An 18508-nucleotide genomic window follows, 5' to 3' on the forward strand; every position below is an offset into this window, starting at 1 on the left:
CAAGGTTCAGAGTTATATTCTTATCTCAGCTTCATCTGTAACTACAATAATTGAGAGATACTAGAAATAACTAACAATCCAGTTAACCCTCCCTCCCTATAATGCTTTCAAAAAGTGAAGGCTGAGGATTTCACCTGTGGTTTGGTGGTTACATGCACCATTTGGTGTGTTACTGAGCTATTAAAGCCAAAAAGACCCAAATTTCATCAGCTGGTGCAGTTGTAGATGTATGTCACAGGGTCCTAGAGTTCCAAAATAACAGGCATTGTTTGGCTCCCAATCTAATAATCTACACTGGAAAATGTGTGTTTGTGAACGTTGGGTGAATACAGGGTTCTGGCTCAACTATGATGCAATATTGGGCAAAAGAACCCACCAACACCCACTATCTAGAATCACAAACAAACGCGGTATGGCTGTGGGGGGTATAAGTTACCGGAGGGTGTCCATGGAATTATATCCCAGCTTCTTCCAAAGATGGACATAAAGTCTGCAGGGTAAAAAAAGAGCTAATTTTAATATAACAATATTGCCAAACAAGATGACGGGATGCTGTTAGCCACCTGTCTTACACCCTGCCCCATTTTACTTTTTAATGAATTTCAATTTCTCCAGTCTCCCATTAGAAGGAGTTTGATATAATTATCCAGAAGATTATTGAGAACTTTCTTCAAAAATCTTTCCAATGGAGAACAAAGGTACTCGGGCAATACCTTTATCATTGATGCTTCAAACCATTGGAGTAAGTTTTACATCTAGGATAAAGCATGTTAGCAAAGGGCAGTGTGGCATCATTGTTCAATGTTACTGGCTATTTTTAACTAATTAAGGACATTAACATGAAATATATTAAACTCAATCCTTTCCTAACAGTAAAAGATCAACAGATAGAGTTGAGAATTTGGCATATGGCTGTGCTACTGCAGAGGGAAAGGTCAACATCATAACAGACCATCTTGTACTCAACAATACAGAACTAGTGTTGGCAAACAGAATTACTATCTAAATTGTGGCAGCCTTCCATCTCTTAAGATGATGGATTGCGTTATGGTGATCAACTCTATTAAGCGTCCCCTGTTGTGGCTCAGGAGCCCTACTCTGGCAAAGCAGTCTCTGCCACATTTGTGCAGAGGAAGAGTGAGCTGAGAAAGTACGCTATTCATTGGCCTCTATTCTCTCTGGGCTTTCTTCTTGGCTAGTTGAGCTTTTCATTTCTGCTTGCCCCTTCCAATGTAGTCAGCCTCCAGAAGTTACGGTTGTCAGTGGCTCCCAACTGTCAGTGTCAATGTTCATGATCTTCATACCTTGCTTGTACTCGAGATATGGACACCCAAGAGCTCGTGACCCAGTGGCCAGTTCACCGTATAGAAGGTCTTTGGATATAGGGCTGTCATCCATCTGATTGTTATCTGGGTACACAGGAAAAATCCTAGTACTTTAAACTAACATGTATTTTTGTGGACGAACGGTAAGTTAGTGCTCCAAGGAATACTGTTGCCTGTATGATTCCTATTATAGGTACCTAGTGTCAGCTCATTGTCATCCTGGATATAGGTCTACAGCCTCAAAGCTTCGATTCTGTCTCAATCTATGAGAGCTTTTCTACCAGTATGATATCTCAATATCTCACCAGCCACCAGGTAATTTATGATATATACTCCTGGTGACAGATGCACTGCTCTATTTAACTTCAAAACTTAAAAACTCTTGGGGATACAAATTAATCTGGGCCCAGGCATGGCGTTAGGCAAGAACATGTTTCCAAAGAGAGGCCCAAATGTGCTCCAAAATTAAGCCTTGTCTACATCTTCGGCAGGGTGGGTGTGATTGTTAGGATTGTGGATCCTCCTAGCAACACAGGTTTTAAAAAAAGTCCCTTTTTTCAAAACTGACCTGGAGTTGGCAGTCATGGTGGCTTAATGAAGAATGCCCATAACCTGTCTTGTTCATTGGGAGCCAGTTTTGTAAAGGATGTAGTATAAAGGTCTGGCACATATAGGGTTAAAGTGGGACTGAGTACAGTACCTCCTACACAAGTGATGTAAGAGTGTAAGACCCACACCCAGGGTCAGTGTAGTGTTGGACAGAGCCATGTGTTTCAGCAAGCATGGAGACAATTCCTTGCTTGTACCCTTTACTATATATTTGTAAATAATTCCAGGAATCATTAAAGACTTAGTTATACATGACAATGAAGACTTCTTCAGACCAACTGAATTGTATCCAGTGCCCTACAACAAAAGGGACCTTCAACAGACGTTAGGTCCTGTCATTAACATATTAAAGGACCTTGCTTCTATTTTAGGCATTCACCCAGGATGCCAAAAATAAGTCATCTTATGCTCTTGTCTTAACTGTGCCACTTGCAGCACACTAGAAATGTTAAAAGAAAGGAAGACTTGCATTTATACTGCACCTTTCATGACCACTGGCCATCTGAAAGCACTTCATAGCCAACAAAGTACATTTGAAGATAGTCACCATTGTAATGTAGAAATGCAGCAGCAAGTTTGCACACAGCAAGCTCCCATAAACAGAAATGTGACAATGACCAGATAATCTGTTTTGTTTTTTTGGTCACGTTTATTGACAGCTAAATATGGGCCAGGACACCAGGGATAACGTCCCTGTTCTTCTTCAAAATAGTGCCATGGGATTATTTACATTCACCTGAAAGACAGCACTCCCTCAATATGGCACAGGAATGCTAGTCTTGATTTTTGTGCTCAAAAATATGTTACAATATGATCGTCAAATAGTTAAAAGTTTGCAAAAGAATTCAAGGAATTTGGTTACCTTCTTTCTTTGGGGATAATTTGGGGGAGACAGTGTCATAGTGGCAATGCCACTGGACTATCCAAAGGCCTGGGCTAATGCTCTGGGGACATGGGTTCAAATCTAACTTGGAGGCTGGTGGAATTTTAAAATCAATTTAATTAATCAAAAAATTCTAATGAAAACTAATCTCAGTAATAGTGACAATAAAACCATCATTGATTGTCATAAAATGCATTTGGTTCACTAACATCCTTGAGGAAAGAATCTGCTGCCGTTACCTTTAGGTTTATCCTATGTGACCATAGGCCCACAGCATTGTGGTTGCTTTTTAACTGCCCCCAAGGGCAATTAAGGATGGGCAAAAAGTGCTAGCAGAACCCATATCCCATGGAAGAATCAACTGTTTAAATTGTCAAGTAATTAGAAATCTTGGCCCGGATCTTCCAAGGTGCAGCAATCATTCTTGGATTGCCACTCCTCTCAAACTTTCTCCCATCTTTGCAATGCGTTTCTTGTTAGGTCTTCTGAGCCCAGCTTTACCAGGAAGGTGGAGCGCAGTAGCTTTGGAGAACTCCATTGCAGTGGAGTAGTCAGGGAAAAGGCAGGATATAAAAACAAAAAAACTGCGGATGCTGGAAATCCAAAACAAAAACAGAATTACCTGGAAAAACTCAGCAGGTCTGGCAGCATCGGCGGAGAAGAAAAGAGTCGACGTTTCGAGTCCTCATGACCCTTTGACAGAACTTGAGTTCGAGTCCAAGAAAGAGTTGAAATATAAGCTGGTTTAAGGTGTGTGTGTGTGGGGGGGCGGAGAGAGAGAGAGAGAAAGAAGTGGAGTGGGGGTGTGGTTGTAGGGACAAACAAGCAGTGATAGAAGCAGATCATCAAAAGATGTCAACAACAATAGTACAAAAGAACACATAGGTGTTAAAGTTGGTGATATTATCTAAACGAATGTGCTAATTAAGAATGGTTGGTAGGGCACTCAAGGTATAGCTCTAGTGGGGGTGGGGAGAGCATAAAAGATTTTTTTTAAAAAATTTAAAAAAAAATTTAAAACTTTTTCAAAATTTCCTTTTTTTTAAAAAATAATGGAAATAGGTGGGGAAAGGAAAATCTTTATAATTTATTGGAAAAAAAAGGAAGGGGGAAACAGAAAGGGGGGGGGATGGGGGAGGGAGCTCACGACCTAAAGTTGTTGAATTCAATATTCAGTCCGGAAGGCTGTAAAGTGCCTAGTTGGAAGATGAGGTGTTGTTCCTCCAGTTTGTGTTGGGCTTCACTGGAACAATGCAGCAAGCCAAGGACAGACATGTGGGCAAGAGAGCAGGGTGGAGTGTTAAAATGGCAAGCGACAGGGAGGTTTGGGTCATTCTTGCGGACAGACCGCAGGTGTTCTGCAAAGCGGTCGCCCAGTTTACGTTTGGTCTCTCCAATGTAGAGGAGACCACATTGGGAGCAACGAATGCAGTAGACTAAGTTGGGGGAAATGCAAGTGAAATGCTGCTTCACTTGAAAGGAGTGTTTGGGTCCTTGGACGGTGAGGAGAGAGGAAGTGAAGGGGCAGGTGTTGCATCTTTTCCGTGGGCATGGGGTGGTGCCATAGGAGGGGGTTGAGGAGTAGGGGGTGATGGAGGAGTGGACCAGGGTGTCCCGGAGGGAGCGATCCCTATGGAATGCCGATAGGGGGGGTGAAGGGAAGATGTGTTTGGTGGTGGCATCATGCTGGAGTTGGCGGAAATGGCGGAGGATGATCCTTTGAATGCGGAGGCTGGTGGGGTGATGAGTGAGGACAAGGGGGACCCTATCATGTTTCTGGGAGGGAGGAGAAGGCGTGAGGGCGGATGCGTGGGAGATGGGCCGGACAAGGTTGAGGGCCCTGTCAACGACCGTGGGTGGAAAACCTCGGTTAAGGAAGAAGGAGGACATGTCAGAGGAACTGTTTTTGAAGGTAGCATCATCGGAACAGATGCGACGGAGGCGAAGGAACTGAGAGAAGGGGATGGAGTCCTTACAGGAAGCGGGGTGTGAGGAGCTGTAGTCGAGATAGCTGTGGGAGTCGGTGGGTTTGTAATGGATATTGGTGGACAGTCTATCACCAGAGATTGAGACAGAGAGGTCAAGGAAGGGAAGGGAAGTGTCAGAGATGGACCACGTGAAAATGATGGAGGGGTGGAGATTGGAAGAAAATTAATAAATTTTTCCAAGTCCCGACGAGAGCATGAAGCGGCACCGAAGTAATCATCGATGTACCGGAGAAAGAGTTGTGGAAGGGGGCCGGAGTAGGACTGGAACAAGGAATGTTCCACATACCCCATAAAGAGACAGGCATAGCTGGGGCCCATGCGGGTACCCATAGCCACACCTTTTATTTGGAGGAAGTGAGAGGAGTTGAAGGAGAAATTGTTCAGTGTGAGAACAAGTTCAGCCAGACGGAGGAGAGTAGTGGTGGATGGGGATTGTTCGGGCCTCTGTTCGAGGAAGAAGCTAAGGGCCCTCAGACCATCCTGGTGGGGGATGGAGGTGTAGAGGGATTGGACGTCCATGGTGAAGAGGAAGCGGTTGGGGCCAGGGAACTGGAAATTGTTGATGTGACGTAAGGTGTCAGAGGAATCACGGATGTAGGTGGGAAGGGACTGGACAAGGGGAGAGAGAAGGGAGTCAAGATAACAAGAAATGAGTTCTGTGGGGCAGGAGCAAGCTGAGACGATCGGTCTACCAGGGCAGTTCTGTTTGTGGATTTTGGGTAGGAGATAGAAGCGGGCCGTCTGAGGTTGGGCGACTATCAGGTTGGAAGCTGTGGGAGGAAGATCCCCAGAGGAGATGAGGTCAGTGACAGTCCTGGAAACAATGGCTTGATGTTCAGTGGTGGGGTCATGGTCCAGGGAGAGGTAGGAGGAAGTGTCTGCGAGTTGACACTCAGCCTCCGCGAGGTAGAGGTCAGTGCGCCAGACAACAACAGCACCACCCTTGTCAGCGGGTTTGATGACAATGTCAGGGTTGGACCTGAGAGAATGGAGTGCAGTAAGTTCAGAGAGAGACAGGTTAGAATGGGTGAGAGGAGCAGAGAAATTGAGACGACTAATGTCGCGCCGACAGTTCTCAATGAAAAGATCAAAAGAAGGTAAGAATCCAGAGGGAGGGGTCCAGGTGGAGGGAGAATATTGGAGATGGGTAAAAGGATCCGTTGAACTGGGAGAGGACTCCTGCCCAAAGAAGTGAGCCCGGAGACGAAGACGGCGGAAGAAGAGTTCAGCATCATGCCGAGTCCGAAATTCATTGAGGTGAGGGCGTAAGGGTATGAAACTAAGTTCTTTGCTGAGCACTGAACGTTCAGCATCGGCGAGGGGAAGGTCAGGGGGTATAGTGAATACACGGCTGGGGTTGGGATTGGAAGATGGGGTGGGGACGGAGGGACAGGCAGGGGTGGAGGGTCCTAGATGGGTGTTGGTGTCGATGAGTTGTTGCAGCTTGCGTTCCTTAGCACATGAGAGAAAGAGAAAAAGTTTCTTGTTGAGGCGTCGGATGAGCTGAAGGATAAAATGAAACTGGGGGCACGCGCAACTTTGAAAAAGGGTACGGCGGTGCTGCTGGAGGGAGAGGTCGAGTGTGTTCATATGGCGGCGCATGGCACTGAGTGTGGATTTCAGAATGTGACGGGAACAGCAGTCCGAGAAACGTTTTATGTCCCGGAGATACCTGTAATCCTGGGTGGGTTCGAAACATGAGGGGTGGAATTTCAGTTGAAATCCACGTGGGGTAAGTTGGAGATGGAGACAGTCACTGAGAAAGGAGATATGGCTGTGAAAGCGGGTTTTAGTAAACACCTTGTCAAACACCAGGAGGGAAATGGAAAGCAAGGAAGGTGAGCAGGGCAAAAGAGGAACGGAAATCTTGTCGCAGAAAAGAACAGAACTTCTTCAAGGAGGTAGGCATTTCTTGAAGAGCAGTGGCAGTCAATTAAACACAGAGATAAAAACAAAAAAACTGCGGATGCTGGAAATCTAAAACAAAAACAAAAACAGAATTATCTGGAAAAACTCAGCAGGTCTGGCAGCATCGGCGGAGAAGAAAAGAGTTGACGTTTCAAGTCCTCATGACCCTTCGACAGAACTTGAATTCGAGTCCAAGAAAGAGTTGAAATATAAGCTGGTTTAAGGTGTGTGTGTGGGGGGCGGAGAGATAGAGAGACAGAGAGGTGGGGGGGGTGGTGTGGTTGTAGGGACAAACAAGCAGTGATAGAAGCAGATCATCAAAAGACGTCAACGACAATAGTACAATAGAACACATAGGTGTTAAAGTTAAAGTTGGTGATATTACCTAAACGAATGTGCTAATTAAGAATGGATGGTAGGGCACTCAAGGTATAGCTCTAGTGGGGGTTTTTTTTTAATAATGGAAATAGGTGGGAAAAGGAAAATCTTTATAATTTATTGGAAAAAAAAAAGGAAGGGGGAAACAGAAAGGGGGTGGGGATGGGGGAGGGAGCTCACGACCTAAAGTTGTTGAATTCAATATTCAGTCCGGAAGGCTGTAAAGTGCCATTCATTCTTAATTAGCACATTCGTTTAGATAATATCACCAACTTTAACTTTAACACCTATGTGTTCTTTTGTCCTATTGTTGTTGACATCTTTTGATGATCTGCTTCTATCACTGCTTGTTTGTCCCTACAACCACACCCCCACTCCACTTCTCTCTCTCTCTCTCTCTCCACCCCCCCACACACACACCTTAAACCAGCTTATATTTCAACTCTTTCTTGGACTCGAACTCAAGTTCTGTCGAAGGGTCATGAGGACTCGAAACGTCAACTCTTTTCTTCTCCGCTGATGCTGCCAAAGGCAGGATATGCCTCCTTTTTACTTTACTAACTGTTGTATGGTAAGTTTAATGGTCAAGTTTGAATGTTAGTGAATGGGTGAGTGGATGAATGAGCGGGTAAGGTGGATCTGAGGGGTAGTCAGGTGGTAGGGGGAGGTCACGGTGATTTGAGGGGGTCAGTTTTGGAGTTACCCAGGAGTTAAGCTAGGTTTTTTCTGTTCAACATTTCCTGGGTAATAATTCAGTTAAGTAAATCTAATATGTCTGAAGTCTCCGACTCTAGCTCAGAGTTAAGTGTTTCTCTCCTCGCTCTGTTTTCAGAAAAGATCTTGTTTCTTGATCTTGTTGATTTGAAGTTACTGAGATGACATGGCAAAATGCACAACAGAAGCAAGTTGCCTAGTAATTCTAGATATTCTTACCGTCGCGAATTTAATTCGGAGGATTCATTTCTGGACAAGTTCCAGAGATCTGTCATTTCCAGTCGAGAGTACTTGTAGGCCTTCCAAGCTAGAGGAGAAAGCCAATTCAAGGTCATAAAAGAGAATAGGCCTGAGTTGTCAATTGGATGTTTGTGCCTGAAAGAAAAGGGTATCTATTAAACTGACATCAGCTAGAAGTTTCCGAAACATTTCACACTAGTGAATACGTCAATTAGGCATATTAAACAATTAAGACTTTTTAATTCTGGATAATTAATATCTTAACATATTGTTTGTTTGTTAACTGTAGTATTAATATGTACAATACTTATCCATTGTTTTATTGTTACTAGTCAGTAGTAGGAAAATGTTGCATTTAATATTTCAGCAGGATTGTGTCCATCAGCAACTTTGTTATTCTGAATTGAAGGCAGTATGTTGAGTTCCACAACAGTATTCAAAATGGACATCAACTTTACAAGAAGTTGAACTTGCTGTGTTTGTACACACAATAATGTAAACTAAACCCAGAACCAATCCACACCCCTTGCATCAATAACAGACTAGCTCCCCTCACCACTTTACTTCCAACATCAAGTGTGAACAGACTTTTCAAAGATTTGAGACAATCTGTTAAGACTCCTTCTACTTTGCACTGACTCCTCTCATCTTCTCATACTCCTGACCTCGTCACCCTGCAGCTTCACCCTTCCTTCTTATTAAATTCATCTTCTCCATCAGGCCCACTGAGCACAGCATCACTTGGCTCTTGATACAACTCCTTACCACAGCAGCCATTAACATCTCTATGAAGTGACATGTAATGTTCTACCTTGTTAAGAAGTGCTGAGTAAAAATGGAGATTATTGTTGTTGACCTGAGGATGTGGAGATTGACTGAAGAAGTATATTGCCATGAAATAACAAGTGTTCCATGGGTTGGTGGGGGAAAAAAATCTGCCTCAATTTTCCCAGGGGAAGGCAAGGCAAGTATGTAATTGAGAAAAACAAAGGCTTTTCTAAGTATTGAAAATAATTTACCTCACTATCAGCATGGTAATTAAATGTTGAAAAATACACAATTTTTAGTTTGGTGATCAACAATAAGTTTCCTTGAGGCAAGGGTTGGAAGAACGTAACTGCATTTTGGTTTAAAGGTGTAACCTGTTTTGATGCTATTTTTCTGTAGAATAGAACTCCAAGGCCTACAATGTGTTTTAGACACTTATTTATATTGTATCACTTTAGAATTGGTGCTCCATATATATGGCTACTGAGGTTTAATGATTGCATATTATAAGGATTTCCAGAAGCAACAGAAGTACTACCTGCATGAAACTCACATTAATGTCCCAAAATTAGGATACCATCCCATAATGTCTATAGAATACTACGGATTGAGTGACCGCAGTGTTGAAACCTGTCACTTTAAGGGGTGACATAAAATTTTACTGGGGGGGGCAGATTTATTGCTCACAACAAGTCGGTTTCAAGTTGACCAACTTTATATTTTTTAAAAAAATGCCACCCTGCGATAACACTAGAGTGGCCTAAATGAGCAGAGAGAGAGAGACTTCCTCCCACTGAGGGGAGGAAATCCCACTCTTGAGAGCTGCTGGCCAATGCAGTCCCAGCAGTGCGGGAATTCAGTAGTGGATGCTGCCAGGATTGCAAGCAAGTCCCTAGAAGAAGACCAATGGATCCGAGACTAAGCTAAGTCCTGGGCTTTTAGGGTGGGAATGGATTTGGCACCCTCGGGAGGGGAGGCAGGTTTTGGAGGTCAGGCAGGAAGGCATTAAATGGGGGGAGGGTTATCATCTTTTTTAGGGCTGGGGGGTTGGCCCAATGTATATAGGACACTGACTGAAGGACCTTCCTTCCTGCCTTTTAGCCATTTGGGTTTTAAAAAAAAACAGCTGGCCAACACCAACCATATTATGACATGGGCAGCGTATGTCAATTGCTTGTGGTACTAAGATCAATTGCCCATTAATTACTACTCAAAATGGATGGCAGGCTGCCAATTTTGGCATCTGCCAACCGACTGTTTTAGGTGACCAAGTTGGGGATGGGCAAGAAGGCAGTGGGCTTGCCATCTGTCATATTTTGTGTCCCCTGCTGAAAACACACCTGGTGGAGTGGCTGTAAAATGCAGCCCATTGTCTCCATCATTGTTAGTCACATCCATTTTTTATTGTGCCAAATGATAATTTATATTTCAAATGCATCTTGTATCTTAAAGGTGTAAACCATCTGCAAGATCTGCTCTTTTACCCAGGCATATTTCATACCAGATTGCCTTCATGGATATCCCTTTGTGTTTGCATGATTGGAAGAGGAGGTGAAGGCTTAGAGGAAGCATAAAGGTTGCCTAATTTGCAAAATTGAGTTTAGTTAGTCATGCTCTTGCACTGCAACTCTTCTGTAAGGGGTGAATCAATTGTACATGAAAGACTGTCATAAAATTGTACAGAAGGACTGTCATAAAACTGTACACACTCATGCAAACAAGACAGGGGATATCCATCACTGGCTGTCAAAATTTTATTTGCCTTCAATTTGTATACAGCTGAGTGCCTCCTAAATATAGATGTGCACGTTCATGATATCTCCTGGGATGAAGGGTAAATAATGAAGACAGGTTGGGCCTCCATCCATTGGAGTTTAAAAGAACGAGAGATGATATTATTGAAACATATAAGTTCCTGAGGGTGCTTGACAGGGTGGAAGTGGAGAGGATGTTTTCCTTTATGGGAGGTACTACAACTAGAGGACACAGTTTTTTAAAAAAAAACCTGTCTCCCATTTGAGATGGAGATAAGGAGAATTCTTTTTCTGAGGATGGTTAGTCTGTGGAATTCTTTCCCAGACAGCAGTGGAGGCTGGATCATTGAATACATTTTAAGGCGGTGTTAGATTGACTCCCTTGTTAATGAAGAATCTAACATTATTGCAGCAAAGTAGAGTTGAGGCTGCAATCCGATCAGCCATGACCTTTTCAAATGGTGGAGCAGGCTTGAGGGATCGAATGACCTACTCCTGCATCTAGTTCTAGTATATACTATTTTTTTTGGAAAATAAACCAATTAATAAAAAAGGGAGTTCTAGTGTATATAAGTAGAAGCAGCAATATTCCACACACCATCGAGCCTGCTCCATCATTCAATACCATGGGTGATCTTGGGCATCAACTGCATTTTCCCACCTGGTCCCATATCCCTTAATTCCCTGAGACGCCAAAAATCTGTCTATCCCAGTCTTAAATGTATTCAACGATTGAGCATCCACAGCCCTCTGGGGTAGAAAATTCCAAATATTCATAACCCTTTTAAGTGAGGAAATTGCTCATCCTCTCAATTCAAAATGATTGGCCCCATATCCTGAGACTGCGTTTCCCCCCCACCCCCCGCACCCCTGACCAGCAGGAACAATCTCAGCATCCAGCAAGAACAATCTCAGCATCCACCCTGTCAAGCTCCTTCAGAATTTTGTAGATTGCAATGAGATCGCCTCTCATACTTCTAAACTCCAGAGAATATAAGCACAATTTACTCAGCCTTTCATTCTAGGACAAGCCCCTCATCCCAGGGGCCAATTTAGGGAACCTTCATTGTACTGCCTCCAATGCAAGTATATCCTTTCTTAAATGTGGAGGCCAAAACTGCACATAGTGCTCCAGATGCGGGGTTTCAGTGGGCAAAAATCTGGCAGATGGAGTAATCATTTGGGAAAGTATGAAGTTGTTCACTTTGGCAGGAAGAACTAAAGCAGAGTATTACTTAAATGGAGAATGACTGCAGAATCCAAAGGTGCAGAGGGATCTAGGTGTTCTATTGCATGAGTCACAAAGTTTGTAACAGGTACAGCAAGTAATAAAGAAGGTTAATCGTAGTGCTTTCCTTAATTACAAGAGGAATTGAACATAAAAATAAAGATGTTATGCTTCACTTATACAGGGCTTTGGTGAGACCACATCTCGAATACAGTATGTAGTTTTGGCCTTTTTATTTAAGGAAGGATGTAACTGCATTGGAGGCGGTTCAGAGGTGACTTACTAGATTGATACCTGGAATGAGCTGGTTGCCTTATGAGGAAAGGTTGGACAGACTGGGTTTGTTTCCACTGCAGTTTAGAATGAGGAATGATTTGATTGAAGTATATAAGATCCTGAATGGCCTCAACAAGGTGGACGTGGAAAGGACGTTTCCTCTTGTGGGAGAGTCCAGAACTCAGGGGCACTGTTTTAAAATTAGGGGTCACCCTTTTAGGACAGATGAGGAGAATTTTTTTCTGAGTTGTGCGACTTTGGAACTCTCCGCCTCCACCACCTTCTGAGGCAGGGTCATTGAATGCTTTTAAGACAAAGTTGGTAGATTCTTGTTAGGCAAGGGAATCAAAGGTTATTGGAGGTAGATGGGAATGTGGAATTTGAAACACAGATCATCCATGATCTTACTGAATGGCAGAGCAGGCTCGAGGGGCCAAACGGCCTACTTCTGCTCCTATTTTGTATACTCTTATGTATGTCTGTACGAGTCCTTATTTTGTCTATTAACCTTTTGTGCCGCACGTTATTGAATGCTTTTTGAAAATCCAGGTATGTACATCTAGTTCCCCTTTATCTACTGCCCTATTAGTTACATCCTCAAACTCTAAAATTCCAGCATTTTCTCAACAACTGATGTTAGGCTAACTGGCCTGTAATTCATTGCTTTCTCTCTCCCTCATTTCTTGGAAAGTGGTGTAACATTTGACAGCTTTCAATTTAGTGGAACCATTCCTGAATCTAAGAAATTTTAAGAAATCATAGCTAGCACATCCACTATATCATTGCAGCTCTTTTAGCTGCAGTGGGTCATCAGCTCTTGCGGATTTACCAGATCTGATCTATCCTAACCCATAGCGCATAGGTACATCACCAGATTGAAGAAGCCTTGGTCTCCACCACCAACCCCCCCACCCCATTCCCAACAAAGGAAGAGAGTTTGTCTGGATTTCCCCGAGCTATATGCTGCTATCCTGCTACTATTGTACTTGTCTGACATGTTTACTTACTTATGTGTTGTTCGGATGGGCTTGAATAGCTGGAAACTTTGGTGGTACTTCCCCTTGTGTATTTTTCCATCTTCCTCTTCCTCCAGTATTTGCAGGTTAGAGCTGGCAGAATTTCTGGAGGGAAACTCTTCTTGACATTCTTCCTTAGAATCAGGTGTTTTATGCAAGTGCACCTAACAGAGCAAAACACAGTTGTAGGACCATTATAAATATATATTTATATGGCAGAATAATTTGTGTCTTCTAACATATTGAATTCGTCACTTTTTTTATTCTGTGCTGGGAGTTTTGAGGAAACTGAATAGAGTATTGGGTTAGCTATTGGGAATTGGATTTGAATTCAACCCAGTTGATGGAATGAAAACATTTGTTTGTTGGCTATCCATCAAAATAAAATGAATTTGGGTAATTCAATCAGTTTCTAGTGGAAAACAACACACACGTGTCTGTTTGCAATTTCATGTTGTTACAATCCTTGGCCAGACCCCAGGACGTTTGGGGGGGGGGGGGGGGGGATCCAGTTAGGGACCAGTAATGTTTTGTTTAAATTAAAGGTTGAGATTAAAGGCACCCTGCTTTTAGAATAAAGACACAAGATTCCACAATTTTTGAACAAACAGGAAAAACAAAATTTACTGTACACTTCATAAAAGATAAAACAATTTACAAATTATATCTTATACTCTAACATTCGGGATAGGTATGAGGTAGATGTGAATTAATTAACAAACTGTGGTTGAACACACTACATTGCACATCAAATGCATTTAAGGCAGATCCCACAAATTTCTCAGCAACCCACCCAGACATCACAGACACTGAGTCACCAAATCTCATTGAGACTCTGCCTTCTTCACAAGAGATTCCAATTTTGCACTTTCAAAGATCTAGCATTGGAACTCCTTCAGAGCTGCTCTGACCTGGCCTGCTTCAATGACTGATCAGCTCTTGGTAGTTTAATCTCTTCCTGAAACTGTATTTGGAAGGATTCCGGAGACGTCTCACAAATGTCTAATTACCAGCAGAATTTCAGCTTTTTACCAAGCTGTACTTCCCTTTCATCATAAGGTCAGAAGTGGAGATGTTCGCTGCTGTTTGCACAATGTTCAGCACCATTCGCAACTCCTCAGATACTGAAGCAGTCTATGTCCAAATGCATCAAGACCTTGACAATATCCAGGCTTGGGCTGACAAATGGCAAGTAACATTTGCGCCACACAAGTGCCAGGCAATGATCATCTCCGAAAAGAGAGAATCCAACCTTCGCCCCTTGATGTTCACCACTGAATTCCCCCACCATCAATGTCCTGGGGATTACCATTGCCCAGAAACTGAGCTGGACTATCCATATAAATACTGTGGCTACAAGAGCAGGTCAGAGGCTAGGAATAGTGCGATGATTAACCCACCTCCTGACTCCCCAAAGCCTGACCACCATCTGAATGTGAAGGAATGCTCCCCAATTGCCTGGATGAGTGCAGCTCCTGCAACACTCAAGAAGCTTGATACCATCCAGGACAAAGCAGCCCGCTTGATTGGCACCACATCTACAAAGGTTCACTCCCTCCTCCACCAATGCACAGTAGCAGCAGTGTGTACCATCTACAAGATGCACTGCAGTAATTCACCAAGGCTCCATAGACAGCACCTTCCAAACCCACGACCACTACCATCTAGAAGGACAAGGGCAACAGATAGATGGGAAAAACCCCATCTATCCATCCAAGTCACTCACCATCCTGACTTGGAAATATATTGCTGTTCCTTCACTGTCACTGGATCAAAATCCTGGAACTCCCTTCCTAACAGCACTGTGGGTGTACCCACACCAAGGGGCTGCAGCAGTTCAAGAAGGCAGCTCACCACCACTTTCTCAAGGGCAACTAGGGATGGGCAATAAATGCTGGCCCAGCCAGTGAAGCCCACATTCCAAGGATGAATAAAAATAAATATTGCTTGTGGGCTTCCTTGAACCCACTCTCAGCTGCACTGAACTATCAGTGGCTCCCAGGGTTTCTTTTAGCCCTAACCTTTTCCACAGCATGGAGCCACCAAACAGCTCCTGGGTTGTCTCCCAAGTCCCAACTGCACAACCAGTTCACAGAACTGTTGCTGCCTGGAAGCTCTTTTCTGACTCAAATTGACTGACTCTTGAACTGATCTGGAGGACCAATCAAAACACTCCCAGCAGGCCCCGCCCTTGTTACTAGGCAGGAGCCAATTTAACAGCATTGGAACATACTGTACCTTTTACATGTTACAATGTCCATAGACTGCAAACTTACATAGCACACACACACACATTATGAATTGAATTCATAACAATATCAAACCAACAATCTCAATGAGAAGACCTTTAAAATAAACTGCAGCAAGAAAGGATAATAGTAGGAATAAGGTAGATTGTTGCAGCAAAATTGTGAAAGCTTTCTCAGCCTCTTGTCAGGCTATAACTGGTCTTGGAGTGCTTAATGCTGACACTGAGTTCATTGATAAGCACAAAAAAAATCATCAAAACAAAATGTGGTAGTTGAAGCATTACTTTTTACTCTCTAACTGCTGGTAGATAGTAATTTTGTTATGTCAATACAGATCCAGCACGGATCAATGTAATATAATTGCTCTACAAAGACTGCGTGCAGCCTTAATTGGTAATACTGACATACTTTATAAACCCATGCCCTGGGAGTAAAATAATTCTGTTGAGTTTACAGCACTTTTGCTGTGCAGAAATGATAGGGGTCATAAAGTTGTAAACATTTTTAAATTTTTCTACTCTGAATAAATATTATTTTTAACATTATCAAGTTTGACATTAAATCATAGCTTGTGCAAATTCACAAAAACAAAAATAACCACTGCTGAAATAAATATACCAAAACGGCAAGAAATAGGAGCAGGAATAGACCATATGGCTCATCAAGACTGCTTCGCCATTCAATATGATCATGGCTGATACTGGGTTTTAACTTCACTTCCCTGCCTGTTCCCCATGTCACTCGATTCCCTGAAAGTCAAAATCTGTCCATCTCAGTCACAAGAACAATCACCTGCAAATTAATTTTGTAATTTTAAAAAATAAGTAAATAAATAGCATTGCTTACACTACAAATTAATATCCAACCAGCTTTTGTTATTGTCCATTGTCTTAAATCAAACATTTTGTTTTTAATTATGACAAAATTCTCATCTTTTTCCTCCCACCTTCAAGATTGTGGATTCCTTAGTGAGGTGTGGTTCTATGGAATCCTTTTGGAGTGTGAGTTATTTCATTTTGCCAGCTAATATTGGCTGGATAATTGACTCTGGGAGCACCATAGCCTAGTCCAATCACCCACACATGCACATTTCCAGCAGAGTTTGCTCCATATTGAACAGGAAGGGGAACCCAAACAAGAATGCCCCCTGTCTACATTAGGGGAAAAAAGTCTGTCTCTAATTTGGCTGATATCAGTTAATTCAGCACAGATTCAGGGTCCAACTTGGACTTTCCTGGCCTGTATGAGTCTACTGAATATATTCACTGGGAGTGACTGTGGTAAACTATCCCTCATCATCCTTGCTCTGTTTTCAGCCTTCAACACGGTTGACTGCACCATCCTCCTCTAACACGTCTCCTCCCTTATCCAATTTGGTGGAATGTACTTGCTTGGTTCCATTCTTATCTATCCAGTCATAGTCAGAGTTCCTTCCAATTCCCACACCATCACCTCTGGTGCCCCTCAACGACATCATCTGAACACAGCATCAGTTTCCACGTGCACTGATGAAACCCAGCTCTACCTCGCCACCACCTTTCCCAACCCCGCCACTGTCTCTGAATTATCAAACTGCTTGTTCAACATCCAGTTTGTGATGAGCAGAAATTTCCTCTAACTAAATATTGGGAAGGCTGAAAACATAGACTTCAAAATGGTAAATTCCACTCTAAGTGTGGTGGCGGGCGGTTTCGCAGCAAGTTTGCCGCTGGGGGGCATGGCGGGAACTCCCACCTGATTTCATGCTTGGAAGGTAACTAATTATGTGTTAGTGAGTAGCTCTCCAAATCACATGTCGGGATGGGCATCGATTCATTGGCCCCACTGTCACCTAGTGGGGGTGAAGGTCCAGGCGCCATATTTAAACAGTACCCAAACACACATTCACTCGCTCCAGCCTTGCTGTCTTCATATGGCTGCACCCAATAAAAAAGCTGCATCAAAGTTCAGCAATGACTCCCTTGAGACCCTCATCTGTGGAGTCTGCCAGCGCTGGGTTGTCCTTTACCTGAGGGACGGCTCCAGGAGGTCCACCAGACTCACCTTGCTGACCTGGGAAGCGGGTGCAAGCAAGGTCAGCTTGTTGGGCACCTGCCTAAGAAACGCCATCCAGTGCAGAAAGAGGAAGAATGACCTTATCTGCTCTGCCAGGTTAAATCAATCTTCAGTTCACTCCAATCACACAGTCATAATGGCCTCAAGCACTCGAAAGGTTACACTGCTCAGGATCTCACACAATATTAGCGGGGGACACATCAGCACTGATTGTCTCATGGACACTTTAACATCACCAGCATCTCCTCTATCATGCTGCACATATTCCATCCTCAGCCCTTACTGGGGAGGGTTCAGCACACACAGGAAACATGCACGCTTCCCAACCTCTGCTCCATCCCTTCTCATCACATTCCACCCATTTGTCCTTATGCAGGCCAAGCTTGCCCACAGAGATCCTAGGCTGGAGGAGGGACAGCTGACATCCATGAGCCCTCCAAATTCGAGGAGGAAGCCACCGAGTCAGCAAGGGAGGACAGAGATTGCTCCTGTGGTGAAGGCAAGATCGGCCTCTCCCAGCAAGCCAGTATGGATGAGTGCTCCATAAGTTGATCACACCCTGACATTCACAGTGAGTGACATGCAATTTTGTATTTAGTCTGTCCATGAACTAAATCTACCTTCTCTCTCTTACAGGAGCAGCAGGTCCAGACAGAACAGCACAGCCAACCAGCACAACCACAACCCCAGCCCCCAGCCTACGTCAGAGGAGGATGATGAGGATCCATGTGAAGAACACCCCTCATTGCATTCACCTGCACCCTTCATCAATGCAGAGAGACATACCCCAGTGGGTCACAGTCCTAGATGGGCTCGAGGTCACTTTCTGGGGAACATCTCATAGACACGCCTCCATAGCATTCAGAGGCAGTGACAGCCCATGTCTCTGGTACTCGGAGGACTGCTGGAGATCAGGCAACTGCTGAGTCTGAGTCAGATAATGAGCCTCTGGAAATAGCCATTGCAAACATGTTGGAGAAGCGACGGCAGGCAGCAGAAGATCAGGTAGAGTGGTGAGAGGCAGTCAACAGACTGGAGTGAAGGATGGAGGAGTCTGTCTGCATTCTGTCTGATGTCGTGGTTCCAACTTGTGAGCGCTTCGAGGTCTCCATGGGCA

General features: G+C 43.7%; 1 protein-coding gene across 1 annotated transcript in view; it reads right to left on the bottom strand.

Annotated features, from left to right (window-relative positions):
* LOC121281907 (multidrug resistance-associated protein 5-like) overlaps window positions 1-18508 on the bottom strand; it is a 252076-nt gene that overhangs the window by 171013 nt on the left and 62555 nt on the right. The window contains exons 4-5 of the mRNA XM_041195071.1: window positions 13079-13251; window positions 8025-8180 (exon numbers count right to left, since the gene is read on the bottom strand). Coding sequence (XP_041051005.1) covers window positions 8025-8180; window positions 13079-13251 — 329 coding nt within the window. The remainder of the gene's footprint in view (window positions 1-8024; window positions 8181-13078; window positions 13252-18508) is intronic.

This window comes from Carcharodon carcharias, chromosome 9 (genome assembly GCF_017639515.1).
Source record: "Carcharodon carcharias isolate sCarCar2 chromosome 9, sCarCar2.pri, whole genome shotgun sequence".
In the NCBI taxonomy this organism is placed as follows: Eukaryota; Metazoa; Chordata; class Chondrichthyes; order Lamniformes; family Lamnidae; genus Carcharodon; species Carcharodon carcharias.